The 25,438-nt window shown below is 40.3% G+C and overlaps 1 protein-coding gene across 1 annotated transcript; it reads right to left on the bottom strand.

The window, feature by feature from the left end:
• Positions 1–372: 372 nt before the first annotated feature.
• PAIP2 (poly(A) binding protein interacting protein 2) lies at positions 373–22,885 on the bottom strand. Its single transcript, XM_060091989.1, has 4 exons — positions 22,759–22,885; positions 5,521–5,684; positions 3,686–3,865; positions 373–1,387 (listed from the first exon to the last, which is right to left on the bottom strand). Exons 2-4 carry the CDS (start codon positions 5,656–5,658, stop codon positions 1,331–1,333), a joined length of 375 nt encoding a protein of 124 aa, XP_059947972.1. The 5' UTR covers positions 5,659–5,684; positions 22,759–22,885; the 3' UTR covers positions 373–1,330.
• Positions 22,886–25,438: the final 2,553 nt, after the last annotated feature.

Here is a 25,438-nt window from a genome sequence, read left to right as displayed (position 1 = left end):
AGAGCAAACCAGTCCAATCAGAGCAGCAATGGTTTGTGAAGGGCAAAACTCAATAAAGTTTATACTACAGTAAGGTTACCATTATACTGGTCAGCCAGAAAGTTTCTTAACATGGATATATACAATTGTCTTGACACTGCAGCCTGAGGTGATCAAGGTGGGCTACGCAAGGGGCTATGGGATTTATTTTACTGCTGTATTTTGGACAGACACTTATATAACAACATACTCGACACTATGGAATCTAATAATAAAGCCTGCTCTCTCAGCAAATCTTGCCAGCAGGGTTGTCCTGAGGGACTGAGCCCACGCTGAAGGAAGTATCACCACTGGAGAGTCTGTATTCCAGCACCAATAAACACAACCATCTGCTCAGTTCTACTATTATTTATTTTTTTAAATATTTTTGAAAAAATATAATTTTTTTACAATATTTTCAACTTAAACACTATTCACACTGAACACGTATGGCAGCTTAACCTACCCAAATAAGAAGTTTAAGAAGCCAAAACTGTTCTAGCTTTGTTAAAAGAAAAGTTGTGCTGCAGACTATTGTAGTGATGGTTAACAAAGCAAGGAAAAGCACCACTCAAATCACAGGTTACAATTTCTTTGTTCAATTGGTTATGGGTTGGTCAAATGTTAGACTTTACACAGGTATAGCTTTGATGCAATGACTCCTTAGAAGAGGATGCAATTCTCAAATCACATACTTTCTCAGATGTAACATTAGGGGAATTCAATATTTCTTACATGATAACATACCATAAAAGCTAGGACTTTGGTTACTAAGGTTACAAGGTAGTGAACCTAAGACATACTTGTTTATAAAAAATTATTTCAAATTAACTAACAAGCCTTCATCAGAAAAAGAAGATTCTTTCTGATGGGGACAAATGTAAATTTAAGTCTGAACTGAGAAATTAACTTAACTACTAGAACTTAAATTTACTCATTTAAAAAAAGTTTAGACATTAACAAGTATTAGTTAACCCTAAGGGACCAGTTTAGTCTCAAAAAGGACAATTCACTAAGATTTAGAGGTCATTTAATTTGGTGCTTTGACACAACTTGACTGGTGCTTCTTTCCTCACTGTCTTCACATCAAGCCATGGGGCCAATTCTATTTTCAGTAAATGTTTGACAGCTTTTTACTTAATAACAGTCTCAGCACTTTTATTAAGCATGCAAGACTAACAAAACTTTGGCAATGCATAAGTGTAACACAGTGACAAGAGAGAGCTTTTACAATTAAGTCTTCTAATACTGCCTTCACAGTGTGGAAATTGTGCTACATCCACCAAAAGAGGGCCCCGTCTACTCAAATATTTTAGTACTTCACCCCAGGAACAAACTCCTTTGCATTTGGATTCAGATTGCTCTTGACCTGGAAAATAAGTACATAAAAAAGCAAGTTCATTAACAGATAAGCTTCAGATACTCAGAAGCAGTCAACCCAGATCCACATGCAAAAACATCTTCCAAAAATATAAGACAAAGGCAAGAATTCAGATTGTAAGGTCAAACTTAAGTCAAAAAAAAAAAAAAAAAAAAAAATCCACAGCAGGGAAAGGAGGAACCAGAGGTAAGCTACATATATTATACCAAATTTTATCAACTTTCTAAAGAGAAAGTAGAAATTGAAATTAAATTTGCTTAAGTATAATCAGAAACTCACTAACTTCACATCAATTAAAGGAATGTCTCAGAACACGGAATTCTGTTCATTTAACTATGATACTTGACTTACTATTTAAACAGTTTCATACTATGCAAAAATACTACACAAGTGTTGAAATGATGATAAAAGTGATTGGGGAATGGTTTATGGATTAATTTTACTTTATGATGCTCCTTGAAAATATGGAGTTGTCTTTCTACAACTGCTGTATTCTAATTCCCACAGGTAGCATGGTATATAAGAGGAAAAGAAAACTGCATGGGGAGTCAGAAGACCTAAGTTGGAATCCCAGCTCTGCTAACTAACTTCTTATATAGGCCTGGATAAGTCACTCTTTGGGACTTCATTTTTGCATCAGTTAGGGGAAGACTGGGCCAAAGCCTCTAAGAGCCTGAGAGACTTGTACCACCATTATTTTGTATTTCTAAATCTTTACTTTCCTAAGCAGATGTGTCAGCATATAGGGAATAGCTGGAAATTTTCCTCTACCACATCTCTGAATGCAAGTTATCAAGACAAAAAGAAACCAGGACGGATTCCAGGGCCTGAAATGTAGGCATGCTGGCAGGATTTTAGATTGAATCTGAGCCCCCAATATCACTTACTTCAAGACCAAAGCATATTAAACAACATGTTGGAGCAATAATTTAAGTTTCATAATTTATATACAACCATTCCCTTCTCTCAAGGGAAATATATCTAAACTTTAGAAGTCTGAGGTTTAAATTTAAAAACAGTGTTCTTGAATGTCCAATCTTTTGGCAGCTACAAAAGAATGAGAAGGAATTAACCTCAAATAGACTGAGTCAAACAAACCAGTTTCTAGACAATGGAAAGATACTGGGTCCAGTTAAAGTTACAGATTATGCCCAGCAAAGGGCTTCCCTCCTCAGAGCAACTAGGATTATTTGTGGAGTGCCTAATGTAGCCATAAGCAAGCATATCTCAACAGACTATTCAGATCATGTATCTGCTCAATTGGGTTACTGTCATTACTGCAACAAAAGCTATACCACAAGTAAATTTCAGTGTTCTCTATACAGCCCTTTAGAAAAATGGTTTCCAAATGCCTGATAGGGCAGGCTGGCAGTATCCTCTGGGAGTGCTTTTTAAAAATTAACATGCCTAGATGATTGATTCTGCAGGTCTGGGATGATGCTGAGAAAATTTTTGTAATGCTTCATAGGTAATTATGACATACAGCCAGGTTAGGAAATCACTGCACAGTGAACAGAAGACAACTGCAAAAATTACTTCAGAGTCTAGGGGTAAATTCCAGAGAACCATCTTGTAGAAGCAACTAGACAGATTGTCCATATGGAAAGAAAGTTTAACATTCTGACTTTAAATTATTTTATCTTAATTTTAGCAAAGGAATCATTAGGTTTTACTCTAGTACTGATGCTTAGTTATCAAAATTTCTGAAAAAACTTTTCACTACAAATAAACCATCAGCAATGAGACACTGAGAATAACTAAAAATGTAAAAAGATTTGTGTTCCTTTTCTGCCAAGAGCTTGTAAAAGTCCTTATCACAGTTCCAAATGGAGTCAGGGTAACTCAATGAAAATCCTGGGTCAGGAAAAAAAATCTCAAATTTTATCTTTCAGAAAAAATTTGTAATTTCACCAAATATTTAAGACAATTAAAGAGCAAAACCTCTCCATCAAGCTACTTTTGTATAGGCAAGTCACATGAACATCCTGTGTACTCCCTTTTGAATTAATGCTTTAAGACATTTCCTAGGGCAACATAGTTATCATAACTAAAAGCAGTGGCAAGAAGTCTGTTAGTAGTCTCAGGCTAGCTCCAGAGTGTTGCCAGAAGTCACTCCTTATCATAAGTGAGACCAGGAGGCCTCTGCTTCCATAGTAAGAAGCAGCAGAATTTCTGAAGGGGAAGAGATGTAGAACTCTTCTTAAATAGATGGTTGCTAGCTTTTCCACTTATGGGAGAGAGATGAGCTGAGCTAGGTTTTAAAAAGATGAAAAAATAACTCTTTACCACAAGATCTTCCAGGGAAGAGCCATCACTGATAACAAGGTCATTAAATTGGTCTTGGATTTGGTCCATAGTTTGTGGGAGATCTCGAGCTGGAATAAACCACTCATGTTCCTCTTCTTCTTCCAGCATTTCCTGGAAACAGCGTTCAATAAATTCTTCTTCCCATAACTCCTCTTCTATCTGGATTTATAATAAATAAAGGGTAAGTTATAGCATACTTGGTAAGATGACATCACTAGAAAAGGCTTAAAGAATCTTGAACTAAACCATTTAGAAACAATGTTATACCTTCCTCCTTTGCTTCTGTGCTAAGGAAAAAAAATCTTTTCCATAAAACCTGGAAAGATCTGTTTAGGGTTCTGCTATGTCTTTATTTGTCACAGCAGAATATTCCTTTTTTCCACTGAGGGTGGCGGGGAAGAAGTAACAAAGAAGTGTTCTCATGGAGGAATGTGTATCAGAATTACCTATGATACTTCTAAAACTATATACAAACCCTAAACCCACTCAAAAATGACTGGAAAAAAAAATCTTTGGGTAGGACTTCCCTGGTGGCACAGTGGTTAAGAATCCACCTGCCAATGCAGGGGACATGGTACAGTGGTTAAAAATCCACCTGCCAATGCAGGGGACACGGGTTTGAGCCCTGGTCCGGGAAGATCCCACGTGCTGCGGAGCAACTAAGCCCGTGCGCCACAACTATTAAGCCTGCATTCTAGAGCACGTGAGCCACAACTACTGAGCCCTTGCACTACAACTACTGAAGTCCGCACACCTAGAGCCCATGCTCCGCAACAGAAGCCACCTCAATAAGAAGCCCGCGCACCGCAACAGAGTCGCCCCCGCTCACCGCAACTAGAAAAAGCCCTCATGCAGCAACGAAGACCCAGCGCAGCCAAAATTTAAAAAAAAAAAAAAAAAAAAAAAAAAATTATTTGGAGGGTAGGGTCAGCAACTAAACAATCTCACTGAAATAAGACTACATTGCTTTACTCTTGAATATATATAACTGGATATGGTGAAATCAAGCTGGCTACTAATTATCAAAGCCAGGATCAGAGAGAAACTAGATGAAAGGTAGAAACAGGTGCCAGAAATATGGGAATAAAAGACATCTATCAATGTATGAGAGTTCTCTAAAAAGAACAGTGGTGTCAGATTTTGAGGCTGATCAGAATGAGAACCTTACATGAAAAACAGTACAATCTGTACCCCAGTACCTGTGCCTATCTGCTCCTGATTCCAGCTCTCTTGACTTTCACTGCAATAGAACAATCTGACTGGTGTAAGGTAGTGGTTTCCAAACCTAATTGCTCACTGGAACCACCTGGGAGCTTTTAAAAAACACGTTTCCCGGGCTTCCCTGGTGGCGCAGTCATTGGGGGTCCGCCTGCCAATGCAGGGGACACGGGTTTGTGCCTCGGTCAGGGAGGATCCCACATGCCGCGCAGCGGCTGGGCCCGTGAGCCATGGCCACTGGGCCTGCGCGTCCGGAGCCTGTGCTCCGCAACGGGAGAGGCCACAACAGTGAGAGGCCCGCGCAAAAAAAAAAAAAAACAACAAAAATACGTTTCCCAGGCTTCACCCTAAATCCTTCTGAATCAGAATCTATGAGTGGGACCCCGAAAAAAGCTCCCTAGGTTATTTCAATGAGCTGTTAAACCTGGTAGTAATCAGCATCCAACTAAAATAGGAGTGGTGTGGTGGCACATAAATGCATGTATTTCATATATAAGGGACCAAGTGAAAAACGCATTTCAGGGAAAAGTACATTTATATTATTTGACAGCTGTCATAGGCTACAATAAAAGAGCATGTTTATACACAAAACTAACTTGTCTGTTGAATTCCTCTTCATTTTCCATCCACATGTACTCTGCAAATGGATTGTCATCTTCATGAGAATGACCGTTAATAATCACATCTTCATTGATGATGCTTGGGCTAGTACTGCTGCGACTTGGATCTTTCATGGTTGGTGTTAGATATAGTTTTTAGCCTTAAAAGAAGAACAATACAGTTAATCTAGTCAGTCATTCTTTCAGTTCTAGCATCCATTATTACCAGCCATCATGATTAGGTATTAGATGTACATGATATATTAACGCACATGATAAACACAGCAATTGGAAAGCTTTTTCTCCTAAATGATTTTAATGTTTAAGAAATAGCTGAGAATAGCCTAGATTCATCTAATGTTTTCTAATAACAGTAAACAAAGGCAATCAATTGTTTAAATGGAATCCCCAAACCATCAAATTTTTTTTAAATTGGATATTCTGTGCTTTATAAAACAAGCATGGTTTGGAAGACTTAAGTCATCAAGAGACTTTATGAAAAGCAAATTCTACTTTTTAAAATTGTTATTAAAAAGCCCAGGGTCTCCCTGGTGGCGCAGTGGTTGAGAGTCCGCCTGCCGATGCAGGGGACACGGGTTCGTGCCCCGGTCCGGGAAGATCCCACATGCCGCGGAGCGGCTGGGCTTGTGAGCCATGGCCGCTGAGCCTGTGCGTCTGGAGCCTCCGCAACGGAAGAGGCCACAACAGTGAGAGGCCGGTGTACCGCAAAAAAAAAAAAAAAAAAAAAAAAAAAAAAAAAAAAAAAAAAGCCCAGAGACTAGAAGTGAAAACTAACAAACTTTTAATAACTCCTAGTTCCTTAGTCGCGAGGTATAGCTCTGGCTCTCTCGACTTCATAGCCCATTCTCTATTTGCTTTATCTTTGGGTCCATGTTGAGTTCCTCCATGTCTGGATTTTCCCACTGTACAGTAAGTATCAGGCATCTAATCTCATATAGTAGATCTGGTTTCTTATACTCTACTCAATAGGTGATAACATGATCTAACCTAGCTGATATGTTGCAGGCTAAAAGTATGAAGCATAAAGTTTCAGATTCTACAATAGTCTACCAATTCACTGACTCTGAAATTACTAAAAAAATGGGTTTACATAAAGCAAGAGTCACTTGTACATAAATCCAAACATTAGTGTGACTTGTGCCGAAGGAAGGAAATAGCCTACCTAATAGAGTTAAAAAAAAAAAACTTCTTCAGGCCTTCTTAAACTTATAATCAAATAAAATACTAAAACCAAAATCTCCTACTAGAAATAGTTTTTTTCTTTGGGTAAGGTTCAGGTAAAGACTTGCTCTATGTATGTTGCCTGGCCCTTTACATTCATTTTATGGGCTTATCCTTAGGAAAACCTAAGTATAATAAAACTTATAGCTGTTCATATAACATGAATTTAGTCTCTAAGCTGTGGTAGGGGGTCATATCCTGGCATACACATGCATTTCCCTCAAGACTGAATACTAATGACAACAGTCATCATGGTGGTAGCATTTTCAATTGTTAGGAAGTCCTGAATTAAAAATTACTGAGAACTTCTGCCTTACTTATTCATTGTTGTATGTATATGAAAGAAAGGCAGAGACAGACTGAGATTTATGTGCTAGGCTGTGAGTAGAAAGGAAACATGATGTAGGTTAAGAAAGTGAAGCACTGTGAAAGCAGACACGACAGAAAACAGATGATGGGGGCCTCCCTGGTGGCGCAAGTGGTTGAGAGTCCGCCTGCCGATGCAGGGGATACGGGTTCGTGCCCCGGTCTGGGAGGATCCCATGTGCCGCGGAGCGGCTGGGCCCGTGAGCCATGGCCGCTGAGCCTGTGCGTCCGGAGCCTGCGCGTCCGGAGCCTGTGCTCCGCAACGGGGGAGGCCACGACAGTGAGAGGCCCGCATACCGCAAAAAAAAAAAAAAAAAAAAAAAAAAAAAAAAAAAAAAAGAAAACAGATGATGGATATCTTTGATACTTTTATTTATCATTAATCTTGGATTAAATAAACCCCCTTATTATTATTTTTTTTTGCGGTACGTGGGCCTCTCTCTGTTGTGGCCTCTCCCATTGCGGAGCACAGGCTCCCGGACGCGCAGGCTCAGTGACCATGGCTCACGCGCCCAGCCCTCTGTGGCATATGGGATCTTCCCAGACCGGGGCACGAACCCGTGTCCCCTGTATCGGCAGGCGAACTCTCAATCACTGCGCCACCAGGGAAGCCCAACCCCCCTTATTTTGATAACAAGTGTCGTTCGACTAGAGAGCAATCAGTTCCTCTAAAGAAAATTACTCATTCTTTTTTTTTTTTAGAAAATTACTCATGCTTATATGTCAAGGCTACCAAACATTTATATGCTCATCTTTAAACAAATTACATTTTTTTTTTTTTTTTTTGGTGGTACGCGGGCCTCTCACTGCTGTGGCCTCTCCCGTTGCGGAGCACAGGCTCCGGACGTGCAGGCTTAGCGGCCATGGCTCACGGGTCCAGCCGCTCCGCAGCATATGGGATCTTCCCAGAACCAGGACGCGAACCCGTGTCCCCTGCATTGGCAGGCGGACTCTCAACCACTGCGCCACCAGGGAAGCCCTAAACAAATTACATTTTAGACTAGACTCAAATATTATGAAAAGCAGGGGGTCAATTCTGCTTTGCAACTGGATGGAACTTTGTTTACTCTGCATATGAACTGATCATTAAACTATATTCAAAGACACCCCAATTTATAACAGCTTTACATTATTATTTTCCCAACATGTGTCCTATCCCAACTCGTACCCATCAAATCCTACGTTTCAGAAGACCACAATATTAATAAGTGACATATCTTTAGTTAAAACAGCAAATAAAAATCATGTTTAGCACACAGTACAGGATATCCAAGTAGAATTGAATAGTTAAGTAGCAATTATACATGTGAGACATACTAGAAATACTACTAACTTGTGTTTGAATGTGCTTCAGGTGACTAATTATCTATATATAAACGCAATTTTTTTAAAAGAAAAAAGTGTTCTCCGTACATTTCACAAGCATAACAATGAAACAATGAAAAATCTGCATCAGCAAATTCTGTAGTCTGAGAATCTCAAGGGACTCCCTCCCTCCTTGTTTGATGCCAACCAGTAACAAATAAAATATAAACAGTGCTTAGCCTAAAGGGCCCAATCCCTGCATTTGACATGTCTCTAGGTCAGCTTTTTGCCGATTATCACCTCATCAAACAACCCGTGGCTTTGGTATAGATCCCAGTGAAAGAGTCTATGAAGGACAGTAAATGAAATTTCGGTCAAGTAATATTTGGGAAACAAATCATAACTGGAACCAGTAAAAATCAACTGGAGCCTGGGCACTAATCTTACACCTTAAGATAGCTGAGGAAGGAACAACTGCTGACCAGATTTCTGATACAGCTAGCCAAGTGAAAAGCCAGAGGGGTAAGTATCATTTACTTTCAGAACGTTGACAGACCTACAATTACTGAGTACAAGGTGTTCTAATATAAGGTATTGTATCAGATTTTAAATTTTCTTCTATGACCTGTTTTTTTTTTTGCAGTATGCGGGCCTCTCACTGTTGTGGCCTCTCCCGTTGCAGAGCACAGGCTCCGGAGGCACAGGCTCAGCGGCCATGGCTCATGGGACCAGCCGCTCCGCGGCATGTGGGATCCTCCTGGACCGGGACACGAACCCGTGTCCCCTGCATCGGCAGGAGGACTCTCAACCACTGGGCCAGCAGGGAAGCCCTATGACCTGTTCTTGATCCTTCTTAGACCACACTCTTTAGATTGTGTCGTGTGTTTTGCTATTTTAAAAAATTGAGTATATAGTTCAAATACCATAAAATTTACAATTTTAAATTGTTAAAGGCAAATGTAGTAGCCAATGCCTGCAAAGAATAACAGTTGGGGCAAAAAGCCTGGGAGGAGGCTTCCCTGGTGGCGCAGTGGTTGGGAGTCCGCCTGGCGATGCAGGGGAGCTGGTTTGTGCCCTGGTCTGGGGGGATCCCGCGTGCCGCGGGGCGGCTGGGCCCGTGAGCCATGGCCGCTGAGCCTGAGCATCCGGAGCCTGTGCTCCACAGCGGGAGAGGCCGCAGCAGTGGGAGACCCGCGTACCGCAAAAAAAAAAAAAAAAAAAAGCCTGGGAGGAAAGGCTGGTGAAGGAGATGCTTTGGGAATAAAAGCTTTGAAAAGCTCCTGCATATTCTGGGAAACCTAAAAGGCCATGGGCATGCCCAGTGCTGGCAGCATGCTCAGAAAAGACCTAACAAGGCCCTACATTTTTCAGGCTTCTGGCTCTGCACATAAAATGAAGGTTAAGAAAGAGCTGTAAACTGCCCGAGTGTTAAAGATGTACCTCGGCATACACAAAAACCCATCTGCCAAGACTGGGAGAGTTTTATTTTTTGCTTAGGGGTAGTAAAGGACATCTCTTGAAAATAACTAGCTGGGACTTCCCTGGTGGCGCAGTGGTTAAGAATCTGCCTGCCAATGCAGGGGACACGGGTTTGACCCCTGGTCCGGGAAAATCACACATGCCGCGGAGCAACTAAGCCGTGCACCACAACTACTGAGCCTGTGCTCTAGAGCCTGCAAGCCACAACTACTGAAGCCTGCACACCTAGAGCCTGTGCTCCACAACAAGAGAAGCCACTGCAATGAGAAGCCCGTGCACCGCAATGAAGAGTAGCCCCCGCTCGCTGCAACTAGAGAAAGCCTGTGTGCAGCAACGAAGACCCAACACAGCCCAAACTAAATTAATTAAAAATAAATAAATTTTTTTAAAAAAGAAAAGAACTAGCTGACAACTAAGCTAATGGGACAGACTTCAATGGCCACACAAAAAATAATACAAGCTCTTACAAAATTTTTTCAGAAAGGTCACTAAACAAATAACAGAACAAGCAGAACAACCACCCTGGGGAGAGGGGAGAATATGATTTCCAGAGTTGCCATATAATAGTCACAATGTTCAGTTTTCAACAAAAATTATGAGGCATGCAAAAAAATAAGATAGTATGGCCTATAAACAGGAAAAAAAAAGAAGTTAGTAGGAAGTGTCCCTGCGGAAGCCCAGACATTAGGCTTATTAGGCAAATACTTTTTTTTTTTTTTGCGGTACACGGGCCTCTCACTGTTGTGGCCTCTCCCGCTGCGGAGCACAGGCTCTGGATGCGCAGGCTCAGCGGCCATGGCTCACAGGCCCAGCCGCTCCGCGGCATGTGGGATCTTCCCAGACCGGGACACGAACCCACGTCCCCTGCATCGGCAGGTGGACTCTCAACCACTGCGCCACCAGGGAAGCCCTAGGCAAAGACTTTTAAATCAGGTGTTTTAAATGTCCAGAGAGCCAAAGGAAACCACGTACAAAGAACTAAAGGAAACCATAAAAATAGCAAATAGCTTCATCAAATAGCAAATATCAATAGAGACAAATTATTAAAAAAAGCCAAGTAGAAATCCTGGAGATGAAAAGTACAATAAATGAAAATTCTACTTGAGGGTTTATAGCAGATTTGAGCAGGGAAAGAATAAGCAAACTTGGTAAGTCAACTGAGATTATTCAGTCTGAGAAACAGAAAGAGAAAATAATGAAGAAAAATGAACAGAACCTCAGAGACCAGTAGGACACTGCTACATGTACCAACATATGCATAATGGGAGTCCCAGAAGGAGAAGAGAAAGAGTATTAGAAGAAATAATGGCCCCAAACTCCTCCAACTTGATGAAATCTATGTTAGTCTACACATCCAAGAAGCTCAACAAACTCCAAGCAGGATAAACTCAAAGCAATCCACACTGAGACACACTGTAATCAAGTTATTGAAAGTCAAAGAGAGCATCTTCAAAATAAGATTAATAGCTGATTTCACATCAGAAACCAGAGGCCAGAAGGCAGTAGGAAAACATATACAAAGTGACTAAAAAAAAAAGTAAGACATTCCCAGATAAGTAAAAAAGTAAGAGCTTATTCATCACCAATAGACCTGTCCTATAGGAAAACCTAAAGTGAGTCCTTCATGTTGAAACAAAAAAATACGAGCATTAACTTGAATTCATCCAAAGAAATAAACAACAATGGTAACTACATAGGTAAATACAAAAATCACTAATAATGTATTTTTTGCTTTATAACCCCTCTTTCTCTCTATACGAAACTAAATTATTACTAGTTCATACTTGTTACAAACTAAGATGTTAGTTGTAATTCCCAGGGTAACCACTAGGAAAACCACCAAAAAAATATATAGTGAAAGGTGTATTGCTGGGGTGTATTATCATCCCATTCAGAGGCAGCCCAAAAGAAGCAGCTTCAAGACTCCAAGAGTCAATGAGCTCAAATCTATATATATTAGTCTCTTGTGGCTGAGAAAAAATTTTTCTCTAGAACAAAACCAACCAAAACTAAAAGAGGAACTACTGGAAATACAACAGAAGCACCTAATTTGCTTGAGTGATGTCTGAGGGCACAATGTAGATAATAACTCGACAAATACAGTTAAAAAAAAAATCTGGTAATCAAACCATACCAATCTGTTGCTATCTTATCTTTGTTCATGCTTCAATCCAAACCACTTTAAAACTGGCAGAAATGAACTGAGAAAGCCAATAATTTCCCCGCAATTTTTTAATGTTCATATTTACTTCAAATAATGTTTATTATGCTTTAAAATCCTAAAATTATCAGAAAATTGTAATTCAAATAATTTTTTAGCCTTACTCTCATAAAAGGATTTTTAAAATAACATAGTAATACTAACTCTGAACAAGCTATATTAAATTACTAATATTAAATATCTAGTAGTTGTTAGACTACACATAGTTAAGATTTTCCTAAACAAAAATTACAAAACAGTAAAACAGCAATGTATCATCTTACAGTGTTTTCAATAATCATTTAAAAAATTTTGTACATAGTTAGGAAATCTTGTTGGAAAAAGAAGCATTAAAGTGAAAGAAATGTACATATACAAAGTACATCCTACTTAAAAAAAAAGTTAGGGCTTCCCTGGTGGCGCAGTGGTTAAGAATCTGCCTGCCAATGCAGGGGACACGGGTTTGAGCCCTGGCCCAGGAGGATCCCACATGCCGTGGAGCAACTAAGCCCGTGCTCTAGAGCCTGTGCGCCTAGAGCTCATGTTCTGCAACAAGAGAAGCCACGACAATAAGCCGTGCACTGCAATGAAGAGGAGCCCCCACTCACCACAACTAGAGAAAGCCCACCCACAGCAACGAAGACCCAACACAGCCAAAAAAAAAAAAAAAAAAAAAAAAATTGAATGTACAAAACAGGTCCTAAGTGTATGTAAGTTTTTTCCTTTTGATCTCCAATCCTACTCAGAGGTAATGTTAACAGCTTAGTACGTGTCCTTTCATATCTCTTTGCTTATAGAAACACACATAAAGGATTTATATATTTTACAGAATCATGCTAAATATATTACATGAAATATCCTTACTAATCAACATGTAGAAGTACACTTTACTTTTTAATTGATACAGCACCAATTACTCAACAATTCCCCCTTTGATGCATTTACATTTCCAGTTTTTTCATTACAAACAATCCTGCTTCGATCACCCTTGTACACATATACTTTTCTATTTGAGCTTTCTGTGGGATACATTCTGGTAAGTGGGAATAACTGGGTCAAAGGCCGTGTGCACTTGTAGCTTTAAGAGAAGACAGATTATTTGCCAAAAATATTATGGTAGTGTACATTCCTATAATACACTGAATGCTCCCATTTCTCTGCATCCTCAACAGTTCTCTATATAAGCAACATAGCATTTTACTTTTGCAAACAGATGGGCTTAAAAAGAATCTGTTTTCCTCTACAGCTCCTGGGATATGCTTATCTTGCTTAGTAAGTCTTTTCCTACCTTGAGGTTATATTTCCTTTATTTTCTCTCAGTATTTTTATAGTTTCTTTTTTTTACATTTAAATCTTTAACTCGTGTGAACATTTCTTTGAGTATGATGTGAAAGATCTATATTTTTCCATATGAACACATCATTCATCATTATTTAATGAAAGCTTGTCCCTGATGTTTATCATAATCAAATTCCCACTTACATGGTTTCTAGATTCTTTGTTCCATGATGGTGTATTGTATGTATACTGTTTAATCCCCAACTTTTATTTTGAAGAATTTTAAACTTACAGAAAAGTCATAATAATAGTACAGTGAACATTTGTATTTTTCATCTAGATTCATCAACTGTTAACATTTTGCCACAGTTGTTTTCTCTATACAGTTTTTTTGCTTAACCATCTGATAAGTTGCAGACATTATGACCTTTCATCCTCAAATATTTCAGCACTGTATTTTACTCTTTTGATTACAGGAGCCTTTCAGTAAGTTTAAATACGTAGTAGCACAACTCACATCTCAACTTTCTTTGGGGGGTGGAAATCTTGCACTTTTATTCTTCATATGAACTTTAGAATAATTTTTCCATAAGAGTCTGACTGGAATTTTATTAAAAATTTGCAGCTTAATCAGGATCATCTTTTTATATTAAGCCTTCTGGCCAGGAAGATGGTACATCCGTTTACTTGGAATTGTTTTAACATTCCTTAAAACATAAATGAGTCAGGACTTCTTTTTACCAATAATGGTGGGCTAGGTTATTTGGACCAGTCTTTCCATTGAAAACTGGAAGTGTCGGATGCCATAGTCTTAAAGAAACACTTAAAAGCATTAAAGTGTTGAAGAGTAAGTAAAGTGGGAATTCTGAGAACAAAGTGGAACTTTTAAACACTGAAGCTGCCTTCGCACTGAGGACTTTTGCCCAGTAGCCTTCTTTGACCTTGGATGCTTCATGGGGCAAAAGGCATAAAGGTCAAGGTGGAAAACTGAAGAGAAGATCCTCCCCACTCTAAGCTGGGACCCTAAAGGGCTATAGGCTCAGGGTAAGGGTGAACCAAAAGCAACTCCCACTCCCCACCAAGCAAATCAAAAGGAAAAGGTGGAATGGAACACAGACACTGTGACTGTGGTTGGTCCTCCTGTGGATAGGAGGAATAAATTCATCACCTGGGAGGTCCAGAACATCCCAAGTCATGAAATGAGTATGAAGTAGTCCTGACTTGGTAGTGTCTCTAGTGCCAGTGCCTGGAAAAAGCAAATGTAAAACTCCCTGGGAGGAAGGCATCTTCATGCTAGGCCTTAAGGACCTCCAAAAATGATTTTTCAAGGCCAATAAAGAGTTCAAAATGAAAGATAACTAAATCCAGAAGGAAAAAGCAAGATACAACATGCAAGAATCAGAGCAATTTATAGAAGGCATAACCAGACCCATGTGGTAGATGACAAAAATGATCATTACATATCAAGCTTGAAAATATCTTCAGAAAACAGCAAAATATAAAAAGTGCATAGTAGATTTGGAAAAGAGCCAAATAAAACTTCTGGATATACAGAAATAACAACATAAACAAAAATGTAATAAGTCTGGCAGCAGATGAGATACAATAGGATTGGAAAACAAAAGAAAGTACCCAGAAAACAGCAAAAAGATAGAACATACAAAAGAGGATTCAAACAATGTAGAGGGCAGAGTGACAACTATCGAATTCCTGAAGAAGAAAAGAAGAAACATAGGGCAGAGGCAGGATCTGAATATTGCATATTTGATGAAAGCAATCAACCAACATGTTTAAGGAGCCCAAGAATCTCAAAGTAAGATAAATAAAAAGCAAGATATATCAAACTGCAGAATATCAAAGAGAATTCTAAAAACCAAAGACATTATTTTCAAAAAAGAATGAGAAAAACCAGCTGCTTTTCAACAATAATGAAAAGCAAAAGACCACACTGAAAGAAAATAACTGCAAACCCAGATTACTAGAACTCTACAGAAAATAGTTTTCAAACAAATGAACTAGAAACTTCCCATCCTTATATTAAGGAATCATTTGAATAACAAGAATTATGGGATCCCTGAAGACAAATGAATCTAAAATTATAAGAGCTTGGTACTTTTTAAACTAGTACATTATTAACAACCTTTAATTTTGTTTTTCTTGTTTTGATTCATCTATTCAGGTTTTCTACCTCTCTGGTTAACTATGGTAATTTTTATTTCACTAAAATTTTATTTCTCCATAAAACTATCTAATTTCTCCTATTTCATAGCTAATTTGACTATGTTCCTCTTTTCCTCGATTAGGCCTACCAGGGATTTATCGTAGGAAAAAAAAAATTCCAACTTTGCAATTTGCAGAACAGCAAGTGTAATAAAACTCTTCATATATATAAAAGAAAGGTGTGTGTGTTCACAATTTGCAAATGCATAGAATCTCTAGAAAGACAAAAAGCAGAGAAGCAAATTGTATCTGATAAGGGAACTATATCTAGAACATATAAAGAACTATTACAACTCAATAATAAAAGGACAACCAACCAATTTAAGATTTTTTTTTGATGTGGACCATTTAAAAAAGTCTTTATTAAATTTGTTACAATATGCTTCTGTTCTATGTTTTGGTTTTTTGGCCGAGGCATGTGGGATCTTAGCTCCCTAACCAGGGATTGAACTTGCAACCCCCCCCCGCCCCCCGCCGGCCATTGGAAGGCAAAGTCCTAACCACTGGACCGTCAGGGAAGTCCCCAAAACAACCAATTTAAAAATGCAAAGGATCTGAATAGACAGTTCTCCAAAGGCCAATAAACACATGAAAAGATGCTCAACATCCTTAACCATCAGGGAAAATGCAAATCAAAACCACGAGATACCACTTTATATTAGTGAAAATGTGGAGAAATGGAATGCTCATTCACTGCCAGTGGGAATGTTAAAATGGTGCAGCTGCTCTGGAAAAGTCTGGCAGTTCCCCAAAAGATTAAACACGGAATTACCTTATAACTCAGCAATTCCACTCCTAAGTATATACCCAAGAGAAATAAAAATGTCTACATAAAAACTTATACACACAAATGTTCACAGAAATATTATTCTTTTTTTTTTTTTCCCGGTACGCGGGCCTCTCACTGCTGTGGCCTCTCCCATTGCGGAGCACAGGCTCTGGACGCGCAGGCTCAGGCTCACAGGCCCAGCCGCTCTGCGGCATGTGGGATCTTCCCGGACTGGGGCACGAACCCGTGTCCCCTGCATCAGCAGGCGGACTCTCAACCACTGCGCCACCAGAGAAGCCCGACAGAAATATTATTTTTAATAGCCAAAAAGTGGATACAACCCAAAGGTCCACCAATTGATAAATGGATGAATACTGAAAATATGCTAAATGAAAGAAGCTAGTCACCAAGGAACACATATTGTATGACAGATGATGGGAACAAGATTTCTTTTTGGGGTAATGAAAATGTTCTAAAATTGACTGTGGTGATCAATGCACAACTCTGGCAATATACTAAAAACTACTCTACTATACACTTCAAATGGATGAATTGCATGGTATGTGAACTATAGCTCAGTAAGAGCTGCTAAAAACAAAACTGAGAATACTGGTTACCTACAGGGAGGAGAACTAGATGGCTAAGGATATTTTTTGTATCTTTTTTGGGGAATGGATTACCTATTTATTTATTTATTTATTTATTTATTTATTTATTTATTTTTGCGGTACGCGGGCCTCTCACTGCTGTGGCCTCTCCCGTTGCGGAGCACAGGCTCTGGACGCGCAGGCTCAGCGGCCATGGCTCACGGGCCTAGCCACTCTGCGGCATGTGGGAGCTTCCCGGACCGGGGCACGAACCCGTGTCCCCTGCATCGGCAGGCGGACTCTCAACCACTGTGACACCAGGGAAGCCCTGGATTACCTATTTAAAAATTCAACTTTAATAAACAAAACTCCTGCTTTTGGTTTTATTGATCTTTTCTACTTATTTTTTATTTTATTAATTTTACTTTCCTCACATTATTTTTCCCTTCCTTTTTACATAACTTCAATTTGTTGCTCTTTGTTTTTCAAGTTGACAAATGTTTATTTTCAACCTTTCACAAATAAAAATTTTTTATCTATGAATTTTCCCTAGAAATTTTAATATACAGTTACCAACTTTAGGTAACTACAAATTATTTAATTTATAATAAGCCAGAGATTATTCAGAAGAATATTCTTAATTTCCAAGTAGTTAAGGTTCTTTTGGTTACCTTTTGATGCCTGATTTCTAGTTTTATTATGTTATAAAATGCAGCCAGAAAACCTTCACTTTTGGGAATTTATTACAGTTTTGTTTGCAGACAACTAATGATTTTTGCAAAATGTTCCTTGGGCCTAAAGAGAAAAATGTGTGACTTGCATTTCTTTTCTTTTCTTTTTTTTTTCAATTTTTAAAATTGAAGTATAGTTGATTTACAATGTTGTACCAATCTCTGCTGTACAGCAAAGTGACTCAGTTATACACATATACACATTCTTTTTTTATATTCTTTTCCATTATGGTTTCACAGATATTGGATATAGTTCCCTGTGCTATACATTAGGACCTTGTTGTGATTTCTATTTCTTACATAAAAAATGATGCATATATATTAGGCTGGTCTTTTTTTTCTTTCTTTTTTTTAAACTTTACCTGTTAAATTCTGAAAGTGAAATATTCAAGTCCTCTACTATAACAGCTAGATTACCTGACCCAGTCTGAGGATCTGTCTCACAGGGAATTAACATTTTTGGTAACTGATGCTTGGTATTGTCTTTCATCATAACTTCGTATTTAGCTTTCTTAGTTTCTTTTTACATTCTATTCCTGTAATGTTTACTTTCCTATTTTAAGCAGATTTTTAAAAAAATACTTGATTTATTTTCTGTAACTTACAAACTACTGTGGAATTTCAGTTGGTTTTTTCCCCCCAGTTTTGAGATGTAACTGACATACAGCACTGTATAAGTTTAAGGTGTACAGCACAATGATTTGACATATCTATTGTGAAATTAGTTTGAACAGTTTTCTATCGATTAAAAAAATACTCTATACACCCTCAAACCAACCCAAGACATTTAGAATGCTTTACCTTCTTCAATATATCCAACCCAATCCCTGCTCCCAGACAAAGCAAGACCTTTAGAATGATTTTACTTACCCAATTCCTCTCCCCACCCCATATCCTGAGTTTTGTAGAAATAATTGAGCACTGTTAGATCTACACTATTAGGTTTTCCCCTAGATTATATATGTAAAGAATCATCTTCCCCTAACTTGACACCTTTGTTTTGCCTTAATATTTCTTCAAAAGGTTACAAATTTCTAAGCTACTTCATGTCTGAAACTGTCTTTTGCTTTCATATTTGAACAGTAATATTAAGTGGGACAGATTTAGACTTGTCCTTTCTATCAATAACCTACGAATATTCCAACTTTCACTATTGTAGAAAATGAATTTTCTTTCTTTTGTAAACATGCTGTTTACATCACGCCTGATATGAGAGCCTAACACCTAAATTCAGAGATTTTGCCAGATTCTGGTTAGGTGAGAGCTGTTTTTTCTGATGCCTGGCACTTTAAATCTACAAACTCTTTATTTCAGCTGTTTGTTCCCTTCTGAAATGCCTCTTACACATTCTGGTTTCCAGCAGTGTCCATCCTTTCATAGTCCCTACAAAATTTTAAAATATGGAAATCTTCTAAGTTTTAGAAAAGTCTCCCCCTACTTTCTTAAGAATTCTCATTAGACACTTCATGATATATGTAAATCAAATTATGCTGTATACCTTAAACTTACACAGTGCTATATATTTCAATTATATCTCAATAAAACTGTAATAAAAAAATAAAAACATTAACTCTTCAAAAAAATTCTCATTAAAATTCAAACAGGATTCTCTTTCCACTTTTTTCATTAAACTGACTCCACAGGGAATTCCCTGGTGATCCAGTGGTTAGGATTCCGGGGTTCCACTGCTGGGGGCCTGGGTTTGATCCCTGGTCAGGGAACTAAGATCCCACAAGCCGTGGCACGGCCAAAAAACCCCAACCCCCCCCCCAAAAAAAACTGACCCCACAGACATAACACCTTTTCTTATTCCACTGGACTCTACTTTGAACTACAGTAGACTCCTTAACCTTATCTGTACACATATATATTTTATACGTATGTATTTTAGAGAAGATAAAGAAATTTCTGCATCACCCTCTGTATTTAATTCAGAAGTCTGTGAGCAGCGCTGAATATTTTGTTTTAATGTTTGGCAGTATAAAGGAATGATTAAAAGCATGGGCTCTGGGATTTCCCTGCTGGTGCAGTAGTTAACAATCCACCTGCCAATCCAGGGCACACAGGTTCAATCCCTGGTCCAGGAAGATCCCACATGCCGCGGAGCAACTAAGCCCGTGCGCCACAACTACTGAGCCTGTGGTCTAGAGCCTGCGTGCCACAACTACTGCGCCCGCGTACCTAGAGCCTGTGCTCTGCAACAAGAGAAGCCACTGCAATGAGAAGCCTGCGCACCACAACGGAAGAGTAGTCCCCTCTCGCCGCAACTAGAGAAAGCCCGCGCGCAACAACGAAGATCCAACGCAACCAAAAATAAACAAATAAAAATAAAATTAAAAATTAAAAAAACAAAAAAGGGGCTCTGGAACCAGGCTACCTTTCTAGCCATGTGACGATGGGCAAGTTATTTAACCTCTCTGTGTTTCAGGTTCCCCATCTGTACCTAGGCAGACAGCCTGGCACATAACAGTATTCTTAAACACTTAGAGCAAATATAAATTTGTATAAATAAAAATAATAGGTCCAAACATCTGTAGGAGTGAAACAATGTCACAGAAAAGTCCCAGAGAGTATAACCCTAATCTCAACTGTAGTGTAACCAGGGTGATCAGGTCAGAGTAAGGATGGCTCAACACTGCTGATAAAAGCACATCAGAAATACCATCCTTATTTATAAAAACTGATACAAAAAATAAAAAGCAAAGGCAATTCAAATAAACTCACGCTACCCAATGTGGTAGCCACCAGGTACATGTGGCTATTTAAATTTAATTTTAATTCAATACAATTAAAATTTTAGTTTTTCAGTTGCACTTGCTACATTTCAGGTGCTCAACAGACATGTGCTTAGTAGCTATCTTACTGGACAGCACCACTCTAAACGATGAGGACATTAAGAAAAAAGATTTGAGTTATTGGAACTGAACCTCAGGCTGTAACATATACAAACTATTAATGTATCTGTGCAACAGGGTGATCCAGATCACAAAGACAACAACTTGGACAACTTTAACCTTGCATTGGATTCAAGTCCCAGATATGCCACTAACCACCTAGAGGGCCTTGGATATGCTACTAAATTCCAGGCAACACACTATAGTGGTTAAGAGCACATAATCTCTGGAGTATTTGGATTTGAATTCCAGCTTTTATTAGCTATGTAACAGTGGGCAAGTTACTTCACATTTCTCATTTATAATCTTCATTTTACAGTAGTACTTACTGCCTACAGACATTAAAGATTAAATACTTGTAAAAGCACTTCGAACGATGCCTGGCATTACTAAGTGCTATGGAAATATGTGCCTAATAAAATAATCTCTCAAGTTTCTATTTTCCCGATTTCAAAAAGGGCAGGATAAAACTTACTCTGCCTAGGACTTCCCTGGTGGCACAGTGGTTAAGAATCCGCCTGCCAATGAAGGGGACAGGGATTCAAGCCCTGGTCCGGGAAGATCCCACATGCTGCGAAGCAACTAAGCCCGTGAACCACAACTACTGAAGCCTGCACAGCGCAACAAAGAGGAGCCTCCACTCGTGGCAACTAGAGAAAGCCCGCGCACAGCAACGAAGACCCAACACAGCCAAAAATAAATAAATAAATAATTTAAAATTTGTATTAAAAAAAAACTTCCCCTGCCTATTTCACAGGTTAATAATAAATATGAAACCCACTTAGCTCCCATTCCTGAAAGAAACAGATAAGGAGGCTATACTTTTGGGAGAGTTACCCATCTTTTTATCATAGACACTTACTTGTGAGAAAAAATTAAGTTCTGTTCAAGTTCACAATTAACAAATAATATAAACAGACTAATTTGCCCCATATATCCTCTCACAAACCGGAAACAGAAGCAAAAAACAGCAAACACTGGGAATCTCATTAAAAACCCTGAGAGACCCTTATTTGCAAAAATAATCTGCACCCCACGAAATTTCAAACGCAAACCAACACCCGACCAACTGCTCAAAGGCAAATTGTGACAAATTATGCTATCAGGTTAACAAGATAAGCCAGCACATGCAAAATGGGAATTTGTCTTCTGTTGAAATGTCAAAAGCTGTCAGCTGTTAGACCTCATCCCATGGCATACTGGAAGCCAAATTCTTTCTAGAGTTTGCGGTTTCTGTGAGATGATGGGGTTGCAAAATCAGGGAAAATAAGACAATAAAAGGAAGCAGAAAAGGCCACCTTTTGCAGTTACTAGAGAATACCATTGCTGACTGCTTCAACAAATGTTTTGAAACAAACAACTTTACCATAAGCCATATATTTTTGATGGTGGGAGGGAATAAGCACAGTAGTAGAAATTAAAAAGTGAGATAACCAAAATCAAAAGAATATGAATTGGATGGGTTCATCTGGTTCAAAACAGTCCTGGAGTAGGAGCTGCCAGTACTCCAAAGGCCCTCCTATCCCGAGCACGGAATACAATGTAACTAAAAATAAGGGTCAGGGGAAGGCGAAGAAACCGGAGAAAGGGGGATCATCAGAAAGGTACAGGCTCGTGGACGGTTACAGAATGCTCCCCTAGGACGCTCGCCAGCCCGCCAGTCCCTCCGCCCCTTTCTCTTCCCCCACCCAAGCTTCTGGAGGAGCGCGCAAGCGCAGCAAGTAGGGGCTGCGCGTGGCGACGCGCAGGCGTAAAGTGGGGAGAAACAATGAGCTTTGTTGCCGAGGCGGCAGTGGGGGGCAGGGGGAAAGGGTATCGGAGGGTGGGTGAATCGATTGGAGGGAGGGGGAGCACGCGAGAAAGTGCTATCCCGGCAACCCTCGCGCGCCACCGAGGACCCGGATAGAGAGCTGCGAGGTCCAAACCATAATAATGACAATGAGAAAAAAGCGACGGCCATTTCTCAGAGAAGAAAGAGACTAAGTCGGTCCAAGATCATCCCTCAGACTCGGCTGGAAGAGGCAAAGAACAATGGGGGCCACACAGGCTTGGTGGCCAACAACCCAGGGGACCCTCTAGGCCCCTCAGCCGTCGCCGAGGTGCTGCCCCTCGACCGCCGGGCCGCCGCACCCTTCTCGCCGCTCCACCCGAGAGAACCCCTCACCCAGTGCACGGCAGCGGGGACGGCAGCCAACGAATCTGGTAGGCCTCCGCGGATCTCCACAGGCAGCGCCGCTACCCCGCTCGACGCGCGCTTCGCCCGCCGCCTCCCTTCTCCAGTCCAAACAAACACCCCAGCCCGGAAGTGACTTCACTTCCGCCGCCGCCGGCGGCTCCGCCTCTCGTTTTGTCATCGTTGCCCTCCGAGGCCACCAGAGAGCGCGCGGGAGAGAAAGGGCGACCTCAAAGTTCTCGTCGCCTAAGCGGCACACATGTGCATGCGCAACGGCCTTTCCGGCGTACCCCGGCGGCCGCGGGGAACACTGGGAGTCCTGTCGTGTTCTCTCAGGAAAACCGGAGTGGAGCTGGGCTAGTGTCCCCACGACCGCCCATCCTTCAAGAATGATGGGATGCAGTGAGTGGGGGAGCTGGGAAGGAGACCCAGGAAAGATACACAGACGTGGACTATTCACACCGCAACGGTTACCTCAAACACACTGACATCAAATAGGAACATCTAGATAACGACAGCGCACTCACACACCCAGGAACACACACCAAACGTGATACACAGCGTCAACTACGAATGACATGTACCAAATCATATCCAGAGATCCTGACACAGAAACATAACGCAGAAATAATAAACTAAGACAAATTCACAGAGGCATGTTAACTGATCTACAAGCACCTGCACTCATACACGTTCAGGAACACACTTTTTGAAGCTAGATCTTAACACACAGGCGCAAATTACCGAAATATATATGGTGACCAGGCTAAGGGAGGAAATACTCTGTCCAGAGGTAAGATAGAAGGGTGAGACCTAAGGGTCCAAGAATTTCCTCGTCCATGATCTTGGATGGGCTGCCCTGCACACGTTACTCTAATCCATGCTTCATCACTGGCACGTCCTGATATATTTTTAGTGATGCTAATCAAGCTACAGTGTATAAGAAAATTCCGAATATACATTATATTTGAGAGGGGACACACAAAAACTTCTAATTTCTTCCCCTTGGGGAAGTAAAATGAGGGACTGAGATTTATCTTTTTACTCTCTTGTAAAATTTGAATCTTTAAAAAACCACAAGCTTTTATAACTGCTAAAACTAAAGAAAGTTCCCTCCATGAAACTCTTGAATCCAAGCGAGGGCTTCTCTCTAGGGCCACTTCACTCATTAAAAATCTGCTTTGGGGCTTCCCTGGTGGCACAGTGGTTGAGAGTCCGCCTACCGATGCAGGGGACACGAGTTCGTGCCCCGGTCCGGGAAGATCCCACATGCCGCGGAGCGGCTAGGCCTGTGAGCCATGGCTGCTGAGCCTGCGCGTCCGGAGCCTGTGCTCCGCAACGGGAGAGGCCACAAGAGTGAGAGGCCCGCGTACCGCAAAAAAAAAAAAAAAAAAAAAATCTTTGAGTCAGCCCAAAACTCCAAAGAAAGTTTGGCAGTTGTCCCTTGGTCAACCACTTTGGCCACATTTGCAGATCCGTATCCTAAACAGGAAGGGCTGGCTTTCTTGCCTGCTGAGCCAACAGCTCTGGGGAGGAAGATGGTGCTGTTTTACTGGTCTGTGGAGCATGATTCATTCAAGGAACCTGGAACTATCAACTCGAGGCTAGAAGAGGCATGAACAGGAGGGAGAACAAAATCAAAATAGGTAGTTTAATCTGTAGATGACTCTGGCAATCTTAAAAGCTAATCATGGAGATAAATGGAACTTATTACTTAACACAACCTATGTAATTTGTTGAAAAATAATCTCTGCTAAATCCTGGCTTATTTTAATCCGACCCATTCAAAGGCTTATGTTGTTTTTCTCACACAAAGGGGTTACAGATCTCAATTCCCAGCTCACAGTGAGTTCACCATTGTGGCTGAGAAAGCCTGATGGGCCCAGGGTACTGTCATGTTTTTATGCTATGCCTGGATGGTGGTGATGATGGTCTATGAATGGAAAACACTATCACAATAATGAAGGCTAAGCAGTTTGCCAATGATGAGGAAAGACTGCAATGGAACCATCAGAGGTGCGGTTTTAAAATGCTGCATTCAACTGTCTCAGGCACTAACAATTCTAACTTGAGATGGAAGGTGAAGTAGGAATCAGGAATCAGGAGAGGATGGTTATGAAGGACTAGGATGGCTATGAACAGGTTCCCACTCTCCCCGAATTTTCAAAATGTAGAATGTGTAAACCCTCTGACTCAAACACTCCACGTATGAGGAAGAAATCGGACATATATATAGATACGTAAGGATATTCATAGCTATGTTATAAACCAAGAAACTGAAAAGCCTATCAATAGGGAATTGGTTAAGTGAATTACGGTATTAACCATAAAGCAAATTATTAAAAAATGGCTAAGATGGTAAATTTTGTGTATTAAAAAAAACTGTCCTGGGCTTCCCTGGTGGCGCAGTGGTTGAGAGTCCGTCTGCCGATGCAGGGGACACGGGTTCGTGCCCCAGTGCGGGAGGATCCCACATGCCGCGGAGCGGCTGGGCCCGTGAGCCATGGCCGCTGAGCCTGCACATCCAAGAGCCTGTGCTCCGCAACGGGAGAGGCCACAACAGTGAGAGGCCCGCGTACGCCGCCCCCCCAAAAAAACAAAACTGTCCTAAAAGGAGGGTCAAATTTGTAGAAAGTAAGTTGTAAATGTAAAATAAGCAAAGGTTTTTGCA

Source organism: Mesoplodon densirostris, chromosome 3 (genome assembly GCF_025265405.1).
Source record: "Mesoplodon densirostris isolate mMesDen1 chromosome 3, mMesDen1 primary haplotype, whole genome shotgun sequence".
Lineage (NCBI taxonomy): Eukaryota > Metazoa > Chordata > Mammalia > Artiodactyla > Ziphiidae > Mesoplodon > Mesoplodon densirostris.
Note: the sequence above shows the minus strand (reverse complement) of the source record. Positions and strands in the feature narration are given on the sequence as shown.

Bases quoted from the DNA above. Each gene is read 5' to 3' on its own strand.
- PAIP2 (XM_060091989.1), bottom strand. From the start codon at position 5,658: ATGAAAGATCCAAGTCGCAGCAGTACTAGCCCAAGCATCATCAATGAA. The intron at 3,866-5,520 runs GTTAGTTTTGTG...TTATAAATCCAG, and splicing joins AAGAGGAATTCAACAGACAA to ATAGAAGAGGAGTTATGGGA. The intron at 1,388-3,685 runs GTAAAGAGTTAT...CTTATTTTCCAG, and splicing joins CTTCCCTGGAAGATCTTGTG to GTCAAGAGCAATCTGAATCC.